This window comes from Tursiops truncatus, chromosome 4 (assembly GCF_011762595.2).
Source record: "Tursiops truncatus isolate mTurTru1 chromosome 4, mTurTru1.mat.Y, whole genome shotgun sequence".
In the NCBI taxonomy this organism is placed as follows: Eukaryota; Metazoa; Chordata; class Mammalia; order Artiodactyla; family Delphinidae; genus Tursiops; species Tursiops truncatus.
The window spans coordinates 63,392,411-63,407,079 of record NC_047037.1 but is presented as its reverse complement, the minus strand read 5'-3'; the positions used below and the strand labels follow the sequence as shown (position 1 = coordinate 63,407,079).

General features: G+C 41.3%; 1 protein-coding gene, 4 non-coding genes and 1 pseudogene across 9 annotated transcripts; 1 reads left to right on the top strand and 5 right to left on the bottom strand.

Moving 5' to 3' along the window:
- Positions 1-4: 4 nt before the first annotated feature.
- On the bottom strand, positions 5-6,154 carry EIF4A2 (eukaryotic translation initiation factor 4A2). 5 transcript variants are annotated; one of them, XR_012331421.1, is made up of 12 exons: positions 6,045-6,094; positions 5,177-5,225; positions 4,958-5,090; positions 4,526-4,665; positions 3,625-3,793; positions 3,413-3,522; positions 3,020-3,163; positions 2,563-2,700; positions 2,228-2,317; positions 1,929-2,008; positions 1,367-1,477; positions 559-648 (listed from the first exon to the last, which is right to left on the bottom strand). XR_012331421.1 is itself a non-coding variant. In XM_033855615.2 (11 exons), the coding sequence occupies exons 1-11, from the start codon at positions 6,071-6,073 to the stop codon at positions 504-506; spliced, it is 1,224 nt and encodes a 407-aa protein (XP_033711506.1). In that variant the 5' UTR covers positions 6,074-6,154; the 3' UTR covers positions 5-503. The 5 variants fall into 5 exon arrangements, 3 of the variants coding, with proteins under 3 accessions (XP_033711506.1, XP_033711505.1, XP_033711507.2); XR_012331422.1 differs by having other exon boundaries at positions 1,371-1,477; XM_033855615.2 differs by lacking the exon at positions 1,367-1,477 and having other exon boundaries at positions 5-648; positions 5,177-5,222; positions 6,045-6,154.
- Positions 2,062-2,201, bottom strand: LOC117312259 (small nucleolar RNA SNORA4). The gene has a single exon (XR_004526517.1). It is a non-coding gene; the product is annotated as a small nucleolar RNA SNORA4 (small nucleolar RNA).
- On the bottom strand, positions 2,382-2,513 carry LOC117312244 (small nucleolar RNA SNORA63). The gene has a single exon (XR_004526503.1). It is a non-coding gene; the product is annotated as a small nucleolar RNA SNORA63 (small nucleolar RNA).
- LOC117312272 (small nucleolar RNA SNORA81) lies at positions 2,792-2,970 on the bottom strand. The gene has a single exon (XR_004526529.1). It is a non-coding gene; the product is annotated as a small nucleolar RNA SNORA81 (small nucleolar RNA).
- On the bottom strand, positions 4,767-4,835 carry LOC117312276 (small nucleolar RNA SNORD2). Its single transcript, XR_004526533.1, has one exon. It is a non-coding gene; the product is annotated as a small nucleolar RNA SNORD2 (small nucleolar RNA).
- A 165-nt stretch (positions 6,155-6,319) lies between the features above and the next one.
- On the top strand, positions 6,320-12,458 carry LOC141278639 (putative uncharacterized protein MSANTD5; annotated as a pseudogene).
- The last annotated feature ends 2,211 nt before the right edge of the window (positions 12,459-14,669 follow it).

The following is a 14,669-nucleotide window of genomic DNA, read 5'->3' as shown; positions in this document are numbered from 1 at the left end:
TAGCACTAATTAAATACTTTATTGAATAAATATAATACCAAACAAAATGCATTCAAATGCTTTCTAAAAAAATCAATTTTAAGGGCCTTTCTATTCAGGCTAATGACAAACACAATAAAGGTAGATATGCTAGTTTAACATAATTGGCTGATTTTATACAGCACTTATATCTTTTAGTCCACAAGTATATTATTAAATGATAGAGAACATCTAATACAACCATTTCTACAGAACTAGGAAATAAATTTCTAAGAAAGAAAGATTTTACAGACCCCATCTTTTATACCCACCCCAACAGTCTAACTCTAAAGAGGATAAAGCCAACGACTTTCCTCACAAGAGCTCACGACTAATGTCGCTTTGCTATCAAAATCTGTATTTCTGATCCGTTATGAGCATTGAGACAAGATTCAAATATTCCCAAAGAAAGAAGCACAATGCACGTTGTGATCGCCTATTCAGCAACAGCGAGCACTGCATTCCAAACTATCTCATCCCAGGAATTAAATAAGGTCAGCCACATTCATTGGCATTTCCTCCACTGTAGTATTGTAGAAAGTCTCAATGTCACGAAGAATCCTCTTGTCTTCTTCAGTAACAAAGTTTATAGCCACACCTTTCCTCCCAAATCGACCCCCTCTGCCAATTCTGTGTAAGAAAAAGAAATCAGCAATTAGAATATACTACTTCACATGCTGCATGAACTACTGAACATGATGATCCACTTGTTAACCAGCAGCTGCTGTTTACTTATCAAGGTTATAGTTCGTGCTTCTAATTGGAGCACTAGCTGCTAATCAATATCTAGAGAAAAAAATCTTCCTTTGCAGTTAGTGCCAAAAGGATTCAAGGCTTGTCTGGCTGCAAAATGAGATTTTATCAAGTATCTTGAGCATTATTTTTTTTTTTTTTTTTAAAGCAGATGACAGTATTGTGTTTGGGGTAGTGAATTTAAAGCCCATACCAAAGTGGGCCAGCCAAGAGCAGATGTCAGCCTGGGACAGATGTAAAACACCAGGGATAAAACAAAAAGAACAGTTATGTAATCCATTTCGACGCACTTCTGGAACTGTAAACTGCAAATACAAATGCTGCAAGGTTAACTATTGTCTAAAACTTACAACTTTTTCCAGTGGGAAAACAAATATTTGGTATGGTGACCCAAACTTATCACTGCTTTTTTGCTCAGTTTCACACGTTATAACTGAAATTACTCAAACGTGTTTACCTCCAAAAACAGCTTTCTAACGTTCCTGATAGAAACCAGACAATACAAACCACCTAATAGGCTAGTATACAAAATGCCTTGGCTGGAGCATCTTAAAATATCAAATAATCATGACAAAAGAAAAACAAATATAAATACCGACTCGCTCTTTATTCAAACAGTGTGCTGTTTCGCTTATGATTCCACGTCCTAAATTACGTCAACGCCGTTTCTGAGCGCCATCTCGTCATCAACTGCTGCTATCGACCCCTGTATTTTTTAAAAAGTCTTTTTTTACATCATATAACAAAGTACAATTCAATTTATTTAGGGATAAAGCCACTATAACTAAACCAGGGACTGCTCAAATTGCTACCAGATGACACCAAGAAAATCCCAACTACAGAGGAATCACCAAGAAAGCGCATGGACACGGACACGAGCATCACTAAAAAATACAGCTCAAAAATAAGCTAAGACCAACCGATCTAAAACAACCTTATCTGTATGTACAGAGTCCACAATTTGGGCAACATTCACAACTGTTTTCCCACTGTGTATGACCAATCTTCCCAAGTACAATTTTAATTACACCCTACCAAGTTACTATGTCATATTACTCAATTCCCTGATTTGAGGTTACCTTTCAGACAAATCAGTCAGTAGAAAAGCAAAATATGAATTTTACCAGTACAGTAAAGTCAAGATGCCATCTACTTACCTGTGAATATAGTTTTCACGATTGGTAGGTAGATCATAGTTTATAACCAATGACACTTGTTGCACATCAATCCCACGAGCCTGAAATACAATGACGATGTTCAAATTCTAATTGAAATACTAGACACCTATGTAATGTAGGCCACAAAATAGTAATGAACTATACTAAGTGGTATAGCTCACTGTGGAGTGTGGTCTTTTCTTTATTCTCCCAAATAGCCTAGAATTGGTAAAGGTTATTAAAAAACCTTCCCCCCAAACAAACTTTTGGTGAATTAAAAAGAGCAGTGAAAGACTTACCAACAAGTCAGTAGTGATCAAAACACGGCTTGACCCTGATCGGAATTCCCTCATGATAACATCTCTTTCCTTCTGGTCCATGTCACCATGCTGCAAAGGAACAAACCTATTAATTCAAGAATCACCAATCAAATCAACATTTAACCTTATCAACATGTATGAGACCAAGCGTCCCTGGCTGCTACAGGGGTACAGCAGACAGGTATAGTTAAGAAACAACTTTATTTTGAGCAGGGGGAACGACAACACAGCACTTAGCAGCTATATTGTAGTCTAAATCCTGCTTTAATGAAGGTAGACTTAAGTTACCATTACTAGGTTAGAATACCTCTTACCAGAGCAGAAACTGTGAAATCCCTGGCATGCATTTTCTCAGTGAGCCAGTCCACCTTACGCCTTGTATTGAGAAAAATAACAGCCTGTGTAATCGTCAGTGTCTCATACAAGTCACAAAGTGTATCCAACTTCCATTCCTACAGTATTTCAAAGAGAAAGTTAACAGTAATTAACATGATTGTTTCCAACTTACATTCATTAGAAACTCATTATTAGATTGGTCTAAAGACATATTGCACCAAATCTTAAGACAAAGGACATTGGACATTAAGAAAGAGGTCCACCCCAGTCTTTTACAACCTAGTGCAGTTACTCTTCTTCTTGTGTGTACTCTGCTAGCATTATTACAAAAACCAAGATGTGATCCTAGTTTCTGTAATTTTAGCACAGTGCTTATTCAAGAAGGTAAAAAAAAAACCTGGCTACATTTTTATGTTTGACAATTAGACAAATTACCTCTCTTTCAACATTAATATAAAACTGTTTAATTCCTTCAAGGGTCAATTCTTCCTTTTTCACCAGAATTCGAATGGGATCTCTCATGAATTTTTTGGTCACTTCCAACACATCCGTTGGCATTGTGGCAGAAAGCAACACCACCTTAAAAAAAAAAATTCATTATGCTGTCACACGTCACACAAGTAGTTAGCACAACTTGGCACAATACTCGACGAAAAAAAATCTTTGAGACCAAGCATCTCTGTCTGAGCATGGAATTGTGAGCGTTATGCATCAGTTGCTTTTGCTTTCAGGGGGAATGACAACAGAACACTTCAGTTATGTTGTAATAATACCTGCATTAAACCTAACCTCCAGCTATTTTAAGAGTGGGAGTGAAATAAAGCTCACCTGAATACTTGTATTTAATTTTTGGAAAATCTCATAGATTTGATCCTTAAACCCTCGGCTCAGCATTTCATCTGCTTCATCCAAAACAAACATTTTGATCCATTTTGGAGCTGTTTAAAATAAAGTCATACTATCATCTCTAGGTTTTCAGGCATGCTATTTACTTTATTTATAATAGTAAAACCAAACTATATTCGACAAGCAATACTTACAAAGGTATCTTCTGTTTAACATATCAAACACTCTCCCTGGTGTACCAACAACAATATGTGGTGCTTCAGCCTGAAGTTTTTGCATTTCATTTCGAACATTGGTTCCACCAATGCAGGCATGACAAGTTGCTCCCATATAGTCTCCAAGTGCCAGAATTACCTTTTGGATCTGAAAGCCAAAAGCCTGATTATTATCCAGCAGAATTACTAGTTCTGTGACTTAACTTCCAAAGCATAATGGCAAATATCTGGTCTACAAACAGCTTTAATGCATGCAGAGCACTTAACTACTTCCGAGCTTAAAATGCAGACCAATCTAAATGCCTCAAGATAAACTTCCCTGAAAACATCTTGTGCCTTGTCAAACTTGAGATCCTGTTGCCCCAGGTACCAGCTACGTAACTAAAAACATTTCCTACTGTTATTCTTCATTGTGTATTAAAGTGTAAACCATGGTAAAACAATAATTTTTCCCGTAGCACTGCGACGTAATCTTGGCTTTAATAAACCCTACAGATGTATTACCAAGGTTTTACTTCAAACCAATATGGCAGTGAGCTCTGAAAACACAGCATGCAACAGATACATCACAAACTACTAAGACAGTCTAATAACATGTCACTGTAGTTTTCATGTTGCACAACTGCATTCAAACTTGAAAATGAGAACAGGTCTAGTCCACCCTGAACAAAAACTTGTTTCTCAATCTGTTACACAACCCTGCAAACCATACCTGCACACCCAGTTCCCGTTTGACTGTTTAGCTTTCAACAGAAACTCCCTGCATGCACACAGTTAAAAGGAGGGCTCAAATTTATACTAAGCTTTAAATTCTTCACAATTGTGAAACCTGAAACCTGTACAACACGCAAGCAGTTTTTTTGAACTACACTATCAATACCTGTTGAGCCAGTTCTCTGGTGGGGGCCAATACTAGTGCTTGGGTCTCCTTGAACTCAATCTCCAACTGTTGCAGGATGGAAATAGCAAATGTGGCTGTCTTGCCAGTACCTGACTGAGCTTGAGCAATCACATCATACCCTAAAAAAAGTAGGATACACATTTACCGATCCCACATCAAACCGCCACTTCTAGTTTACACCACGTATTCCATTTGGAACACGAATTATGCCCAAATAATCAAGTGATCAGCAATGAGTATTCTCTTCATTTCAGGTCAGTCCCGAAAGATGATTGCCATCATTTCACTTTAAGGAATACAAATAGGTGCTAGTCCCCCAAAAGATAATTTTCCCATATTAAAGAGAAAAAGGTGCAGGTCCTATGCAGAACAGGGAATTCATTTTTAAGAAGCGCCAACGAGTTCTTTTACCTTTAATACACGGGATAATAGCTCTCTGCTGAATAGCTGATGGCTTCTCAAAACCATAAGCATAGATGCCTCGAAGAAGAGACTCCTTTAAATTCATATCATCAAAGTTATCAACAATCTCATTCCAGTTACTCTGAAAAGTTAAAAAAAAAAAAAAAGGAATAAACGGATGAACAAACTCACCTTTCCAAAGTTCCAAATTCCACACCCATTTCTTACCTCGATGACACCATCGGGCTCCATTCCCTCGGGGCCGCCATGTTCTCTGCTGACAAAAATACTGCTGTTAGGAGAACGTCCCTTCCCCAAACCCCTGCAAACTGCACACTGAGGGGAAGAGAAGCCCTTTCTCATCCGGTCGCTCTCCCCCGCACGTGTACACTTCCCAAACGAGCAAAGGCAGCTGGTGCCGCAGGGCACACGATGTACTACGCGGCCGCTCAAAGGTTAGGAAGCGGGGACGCCCGGAAAGGCCCCACGGACGCCGGCCCTTCCCCCCAGGCCTGAGCGCCAGGCGCTCCCCTCTCGGCGGTGCCCCGTCTCGCGAGAGCTCCACGCGCCGAGCTCCGCCCCTAACAATGCGCAAGCCGTAGTGATTGACGCGGGCCTAGGCCCGGCGAGGCCTTGCCAACGGCTCGCCGGGGCCCCTTTGCCGGCCCGGCCCCATCCGGCCTCCGGCCGCCGCTGCCGTCCGGCCCCCACCCAACCTACTGACTAGCGCTCCCAAACCGCGCCGCTGGCCGCGAACAGAGCTTTAGACAGACCAGTTACACCGTACCGACTGCGGACTGCGCCACGGCTGCCAATAAATGCCGGGCTCCGTATGGGCAGGGGAAACGGCCGCGATTTCAAGGCGTCTTCGGGAAAACACACTCTTTCACCACCTCGTTTTCTTACCCGTCTCCCCACAATCCGGGCCCTACCTATCATGGAAGCTTCTCGACAAAACACAGGAGTACTGTACCCCAAAGCCACGCCTATGAACCCGGGGTTCCCTGCCTCCTCTCCATCTATTACAACCTCCTGCAGCGCCTTAGGACCTGTGCCACAGAGCACGAGCACCACCACCACCGAGGAAGCGGCATACCTGTTATAATCCGCGGAGCTACCAGACATGATCCGAGGAACCACTCAGTGCCTGACTGGAAAGGCAGAAGGGCCGCACCACCCGTTTTTTATAGGCTCGCGGCCGGGACCCGTTTTCTGCGGAGGAATTTTCCCGTCGTTCTTCGACCAGCCACAAAATTGTGATCCTGGGGTGCTTATCTCAGAAAATATCCTAAGCAAATCGGTGGGAAAACCCAAATTTAGTTATTTGCCGATCTTACGGCGTTGCTGAACATCCCAAGACCCTGGTGGGGGATGTTGGGACTCTTTGCTCTGCGGCGGAAGAATATTGCAGCAAGCGGTAGAAGACCCGCTTTCCCCGCCCGCCCTGCTCCTACGGGGTTTCCGCGTCCCCGAAGCAGAGGTGGCCGGGCCGCCGGGCTGGACCGGGAGGCGGAAGGCTGGGGCGCGCCGGACGGTTGGCAGCTCCGGCTTTCCCGCCGGACAGTGGGACCAGGATCGCCGGTTCTGCAGTGCTCGGTGCCGGAGGGGCAGGCACGTCCATACTCTGCACTGGAGGGGAATCGGGCTGTTCCGCTCGTTCCCACCGCTACTTAACTTGACGGTAAAGAGCCGCCTGGCCTTTGGCCCGAGCGTTTAACATCCTTCAGACCTTGACAGTGAAACTCCTGCTACGGAAAATGTCGGCTGCCCAGCAAGTCCCAGAAGATCCGGTTTACCGTCCAGCGTGCAGGGCGAGAAGAAATATGTAGTGTCCTCTGCAGATGTCTCTGGAGCAGCCAACTCCATTCTTCTCATGTTGCCTCTGCTCTTCTCTCGCTCTCTTTTTAAAATAATGCTTATAATTTTAACAGGTGTGAGAAATGCCTGATAAAATCACTGTAAATTTTTGCTTATGTAGGGGTGATGTTCCTTGTAACTCAGGAATTTAAATGGATGCTTCCGGCCTGTACAGCTCCATGCTGCTTTGGGACTACACAGGTTTTGGTTATGGTCTTTTTTTTTTTTTTTAAGGCTTTTTGCGCTTTAATTGTTTATACCTAATGAATGTTGATTTAGTGAAATTGAGAGCAATACAACCCTTGCTGCTTAAATAAACTGCATGATTTGTAAAGATCCAGAGGTTTTCAACTGTAGCCCTAACCCAGGCTCGTTAATAAAAACCAAAAATAGTACTTTTAGTCATTTAACTTTAAAATACAGTCCTACCCACCCTGCAAGATAACACAAATACTCAAGAAAACATTTTCTCATTAATTCAGAAGGCCAACCTAAACTCTGATAACGGGGAAAAAATGACTTAATTTTCTATATTTGTGTATTCAACATGATACCTGGTTGTAAATACATTTTTTTCCAAAAATCATTTATTTGAAAATTAGCATGCTAGGAACTGTGACAAAAACTAATACCAAGATGACAAAGTGTACTTGACCCTCAGTCTAGTGATGATGCTCCCTATCCACCCTCTGTAATGGTCAAATCCAGATTTGAGGTGAGGCCAGACATTTTCTGAGAATGGAGGTCAGAAATCCTTGTTGGCTCATCCAAAACCTACTAAAAATCTCCTGGGATCCAGGAAACTGAAGAAAATACTAAATGAGAAAAATGGCGAACAATTTAGTCTCACTTGAGTCTACAGAGTGAAATCAATCAAACATAGGGTGAAATCAATCAACAACACCTAATTGTTGAGTGTTTTCTTTAGGTTTAGCCCTACTGTTACATGCTGTGGAAGATTTCCAGAGTCCCTTAACAGGAAATAATCAAGGACTAAACTCTGGTTTAAGTCACAATTGCTCAAGGGGTTTCAAGGTAAGAAAGTTTCCTAATCCAAAATTCAGCAAAAATCCAGACCCACATTGCCAGCAACTCTACCATGTATTTCTAATAAATGCTGTGCTTGCCACATTCTCAAGTGCTTACTAAATAGCATTAGTAAGTAAAAAATAAGATAAAGATCCAAACAAAACATACACATTAACAAAGTTTTGCATATCAACACAGAGTATACTGTGAAACTTTTCCACTTACCTGAGATCTAAAATTGGATGGCTATCTCTAAGTCAACTACAATGCTTCTTTGCTAACCTGGAACATGTGAGGCCATTTATATGGCAAGTGATGCTAAAACTCGGCTTCTTTCCCTGTGTGACCACCTAGTTTAGTTTTACTCTCCAGTAGCCTCCACTGACAATTGTAAAGCCCTCTAGCGATTGTAAGTCAACCTATTTGGGGGGAACATTATTCTGCCTGCCACAGCAACCAACTTTGTTGAATAGTGTATAAAATAAGAACCAAGAAGAGACAGTAAAGGCATTGTTAGCATAGAGTAGAGTTGATCCAGAATAGCTTCTAGGAAGTTGTGAATTTTAATCCAAAAATGGCAAAATGATGTTTTTGCTTCTTTTATTCTTAGGTCAAACTGATGAGGAAAAGAATTTTTTCACTGCTGGCAGTAATTCCTTAGACATATAGTAAGCCCTTAAATGTTTTTGAATGAATGAGTGAATAACTAGAAGAATAAATAGTAGAACTACAAAGATGAAGGGATATTATCTATTTCCTACAGTGAGTTGTACTGTTGATATGCTGTTTTAATTTCTTTTAAAGAGTAGAACTACTCCTGCTATTCATATTCAAAAAAGGACACATCCTGATGGCCCCTTCAGCTTATGTGACCATTTTTATCCCCTGAACTTGTAGGCCTGCATTTACTTACTGAAATGGTGACGATTTACATAAAGGTACTTTTAAGAAGAAGCTGTTTTAAACTGTCTGGACTGTAAAACAAAATGAGTTCTACTTGCAAGTTTTTATGTTTTTTGTTGCACAAACAATCCTTTAAGAACAATACAGGGCATTTTAAAAATAAAATTTCTCCTAACCCTACTACATTAAGGAAAAACGCTCAGCATTTTCCTCCTCTTCACTGCTCCGTCAGTTGCTTTGGTATTGTTACTTCTGCTGATGCCGTCTGTGAATTTTGTATGGTGAATTTGCCCCCATTTGAAAGTGGGCCTGGAGCATAGGCTGGGTGGTGGTGGTCCTTAGGTCCACTCCTTGCATCAGAAACGGGTGCAGTAGACGTAGAAGTGAAGTGGCAGTTTATAGACCTCATTTCCTTGGAATAAATCCAGCCATTCTTCAACTATTCAGGCTTCCTGATTTTTGCCATACTTGAGTACCACCTGAATTATTTACCTAATTTTTAAGTCAATTTGCATTTACTTCGCTTGAGTGAAATCATCGGTTTAATTTCTTGTATTTTCTAATACTGATTAAAGTAATTACCAAAAAAAAATCAACATAAATACTGTGTGTCAATATAGCTCATCTGAACGTTTCTGTTTGGGATACACTGTTTCAGACGGATTGCAGGCCTACTAAATCTGTAGTCGTTAGCCAGACCAGGGCAGAGGCAAGTTAGATCTTGGTTTCCAGTTCTGAATTCTGAATGATAGGCCAACTAAAGTCTGAAAATAACCGACTAAATATTGTCAGTTGTTTCTGATGAAAACTTTTTTTAAATTATATTAATAGGACTTCGAAAAAATAAAGGGGGTGGGCACTCTGTCATCTTCCTGACTCCCGTAGAAAGGCTGAGGTGATGCATAACTAGCTGGTATTCCCTGAGACTGTCTCTGGGAAGGCCTTCGCCTCTGAAAAGAGAAGATGGTCAAGGCATAGTGCCCCTTTGCTTGCTAGAGGCTTCTATTTTTATTTTCCTTTAAAATTCCTTTGAAAAGTAACTTTAAAATTTTATACTCACAATTGACCCAAATAAAAGAAATTATATGGGCTATAATGGCATTTTTTGGCGGGGGGTGGTGGTCAAGAAACCTATTACATTAAATACTTGAAATTTTCAAAGTATTAGGCTGATCATTATCCTCCACAGTAAGCTCAGAAGTCAAGAGCCAGGAATATGTACACTCTGGTGATATCAGGAATAAGCAGCCCAGACCAGTGGAGGAGAAGTCTTATTTAATTATAATTTGTAAGGCTCTGTCTCTTGCGATGTTCAGTAGAAACACTGAAAATTTTCCTGAGATGTCCACTGCTACTAGCTGTTTTCCCTGAGCTGATCATTCATGTTTAAACTCCCTTCTACTGCAAAGCAAATATAACTTTGCAGTGTTTCTTTAATCTGCAGAATGAGTTTGCAGTAGAAAATGTAATTTGTTCACTTAAATTGTAGTTGACTTAATAGCTTTGACTTTATATGACCTATCTTTCTCTATAAGCTGATGTCTGTTAGTTGATGAAAAAACCCCAGACCCTGTGTTTAGCTGCCTTTCTGCTGGCTCTGCAAGTAAAAAAACAAAAACACAAAAGATGATTCTAATAGATTTAACTCTAAACACACCTCAAAACTTGGTTCCTGGACAAGGTGGTGCTGTGGTAAAGTCAGCTGGCACACTCCTTCCAGCAGGCAAGGAGACACTTGGGACTGAACTCCCTGGCTTGCCAAGGAGGGGAAAGGCAGAAGACCCTTTGGGACCTTGAATGGGAAGCTTCTTATTTTTCCTGCTCTCTCTAATTTGAAATAAGCTGTTCAATCTGTTAGACTCAACTTGAAGTAGACAAAGACAGGAAAATCTATCAAACGAACTAAATGAAGTTCTGAGGCTAAAAAGTAGAGTCAGGGAGTGCATTTCTATATGAGTTTAGATTAATCAGCCAGCTCAAAGGCTGTCTGATAAGATAGCCGATACTTGTGGACAGTGGGAATCACTGAGGGGATAGACTCTCAACAGAAAACAGATTGAGGAATAGGTACTAAATTTTCCTTTGGGGCACCAATTTGGGTTGCCCTCCTTCTTTGCAGTGACCCTGGTTCCTAGAGGTAAAAAACTGTGGAGGGATTATACAGAGATTTGTACAGAGTGTACAGAGATTGTATAGAGATTAAATGATTTACTTCAAAATGCTTGCGTTTGAATGCATTCCTTGAGAGAACTGTGATGAGAATTCCCCCTGGGCTAACTAGTGTGAACTGAGATTTCAAAGCTTCCCAGGCAACTCTGAATAGTTTGTGGATCTAGGTGGATTGTTAGGTTCCTAAGGGTATCAGTGGCCCTGCCTTTGCTCCATCCCACCCTCCTCTTTCAAATGGGGACCTTTGTCCCTATGTATTAAAGTCTTGATTTTGGTTAAAGTTAGAAGATTGATATTTAACCTCTGCCGTCTCTTGAAAGCTCACCAAAATAATAGTAAAAAGTCTTGCTGAAAAGACTTAAACACTCAAGAAAATTGGAAAAGAGACAACAGCTCACAAAACTTGAATTGGAAAGCAAATGAGAAAATGATGAGAAAATTAGCAGATGGGAGAAAGCCCTAAATTCAGAGTGTCGAAAGCTGATAAGCAACCTCATTTGTATTGCAGAACAACCAAAAGACTCAGAAATTGGTAGGACCATGTTTTTTTGGATATAGGGATGTGAGATTAAAACATGAACACTGGTTGAAAATCTGTTGAAAAAGCAGTTAGAAACGGCCAGAGCAGAGAGGAGCAAACACTCTGCTGAATTCCAGCATGCCAGAGTAAGTGCCTGTGCTGCCGAACGCAGGTTCATGTGCACAATGCACAGTGAAGCCGCACAAACTGAAACATCGGGCTTTGGAGCAGAGAAAGGTTTACTGCAAGGGCCAAGCAAGGAGTACAGGCAGTGGCCCATGCTCAAAAGACCCTGGACACCAGCTCTTTGCTGACCCTGGATTAGAACCCTGTGGCTGCAGAGAAAATAGACATTTTTATCAGGAATTAAAATAGACACTTCAGGCTGAAATCATTGGCAACCCCCCAGGAAGTAAAGGAGGAAAAATAAACCCAGGGATCAGAAAAGCCAACAGGCCAGTTAATTAAACCTTAGAGTGACCAGGAAATCGGGAGTTTCCTACAAGAATGGGAATTCCTTGAATGTGAAGTGGTGAGAAGACTCATGTACAGCCGAAAGCAATTGCCCAGGGTCGCAAGCACAGGGGCATAAAGAAGAGCAGCAACAATGTCTCCAAATGCTTATAAATTTGCATGACTTATGCTCCACTATTCATGAGGCCAACCGGAGGTCAAGGAGCAAGCCCTGGCCTTGTCCTTATGGAGAGGCCCCTTCACAGGATCCTGGGATACAGATGGTTGGACAATGTCTTCTCAGGTCCTCCCTGTGCACATGTGGCCAGCCTCCCACCTCCTGAATACCAGTCCCAGGCCTGTGCCGGTCATATTCCCTTTGGGGAGCTGCTGTGCCCACCGCCCCAACATGTGATCTACATGAAGGATCCTCAGGTACCTGGATGGGAGCCCTGGAACAGGAATTCTCCAAGGTCAAGTACATTCCTGTTCCTTGCCTTTTTCCTAGCAGCCCCCAGCCTCCAGCTGCAGTCAACCTCCTCTGACTCTGATTCAGATCCTGAACTCAAAGGAAGTTAGAACCTGGATCCCAATTCTGTCTGAAAGACAGTGCAATAGTGCAATTCTATACACTCACAACTCCTTCCTTTCCCAGCCCAGTGCAATGAGAATAAATGTGAAATTAAATGAGAAAAAAAGAAAAAGCAGACTTCAGGGATTCCTCCCCTACTCCATGTAGTTAGGCAACTTTCTCTCCTTTACTCCGGCTAGTCTAGAAGTTTACTCTCCAAAGATAGTATTGATAAAATAGTAGATCTCTGGATTGAAGGCCCTCATGAAGGTATACTTGAAATTTGGTGGTCAATGTAGAGAACTGTGGTTTTACCATGTCATACTATTATTGGGGAAGGGCCATGTTCCCACTCAAAGGTCTACCTACTACTCCATAAAGAGGTTTTCCTTTTGCGGCATGCGGGATCTTAGTTCCCTGACCAGGGATCGAACACATGCCCCTGCATTGGGAGCATGGAGTCTTAAACAGTGGACCGCCAGGAAGTCCCCATAAAGAGGTTTTGCTATGCCACAGTGATTTACTTTTCTATTTGCTGCTACATCGCCAGACCTGGTCAAGGCCTACCACAGGCATATACTGAACAACATATCTGTTATTTTTGGTGCCAGATGGAGAGTTCTGTTTGGGCTTTATTAAATTTGACATTAAGCAGAGATATTGAGTAGGCAGTTGTATAAATGAGTCTGGGGACCTGAAGCAGGGGGGCAGGAGTAGGAGAAAAAGTCAGGTCATCAGGTCCTAAGATCTCAATTTGGGAGTCGTGGCATATGAATATTTAAAATCACTGTACTGAATAATATAACCCATGGAATAAGTGCAGAATTATAAGAGACTGGGTGGAAGACTGAGTCCAGAGGCACTCAACATCTGAAGGTCAGCAAAGGAGAGAGACCACAAAAAAGTCTGAGGAGAGGCCACTGAAGTACAAGAAATAAGAGGAAGGTCTGACAAACCAAGAGAATAAAGGGTTTCAAGGAAGGCATGCTCAACTGTTCAAATGCTAACAAAGGACTGAGTATCTGACTACTAAGAATTTACCACTGCGTTTGCAAGATGAATGTTATTGGTAAGGTTGACTGGACCAGTTTCACTGGTGGGGATAAAAGCCTGATTTGTGTGGATTAAAGAGAAAATAGGAAATTAAGTTCCATGTGTAGTGGACTGATATGATCTGAAAATCTACCTGTAATAACTCTCAGATGTGCTAGATGAATTACAACAAAATTTATTTTAAATTCATAGCTGAACTTGCAAGGCAAAAGGGATATTGCAGATACACAAAATGAAGATGTAAATGAGCACAGGACCAGGATGCATGCAAGCTGACTCCATGGCTACCTAAGGGTCTAACCTAGGGGCTTCCCTTTTGAAAAATCACCTTTTTATTTTGGAATAATTTTAGGTTTGCAGAAAAGTTGTAAAGATAGTACACAGAGTTCCTCCATATACCCCTTACCCAGTTTCCCCCATTGTTAACATCTTAGAGTCCAGTTTCTCATAGAGGTTTGGAGATTGAATTTCTTTTACCAATGAAGTCCCCCAACCCCAAGGTGGGAATTTAATATAAAAATGTGTCCAAGTCCAAGTGACATCCCAAGACTCTTGTCGGAAGTCAACAGAGAATGGATCTGCCAGGACTCTTCTTCACCCAGGGCACAATGGGTTCTCTCAGGAAAAAGAAAGCCCTGCTACAGATCATACGTTTTGATCATAATTGAAACATACGTGGAAACAACTCACCCTGTTAAGAGTCAGCACTTACAACAAGCAGTAGGACGCAGTGGCCGTGAACTTCTGGTATTAGAAAGACTATCTGAAAGAGAACACAAAATAGAACAATTTAAAATGACTAAGACATTGAATAACTGAATACCTAAGAAAAAGATAAAACACCATAAAAGAATAATCTGGAAGGGGGATGGATGGGTGGGTGAACAGAGCACCTCTTCTTCTGCAGTCTCCCCCTCTCTCCCTTCCCTTGTCCTCTCCTTTTTCTCCTCCCCTTTCTTCTTTTTAACCACCATAAATGTGGGAGAAGAGCCCAAAATCCTATTCTAGCTTACTAAAGAAAATTCACAAGTATTTATATCTTTCAGAAAAAAAATAGACAATAATTTAATTATTACCAGACCAGTAACTTACTGAGAATGACAACCAGAAAGAAATCAAACTTTAGATGATAAAGGTGATGAGGAAAAATCATAAATTTTCTATGA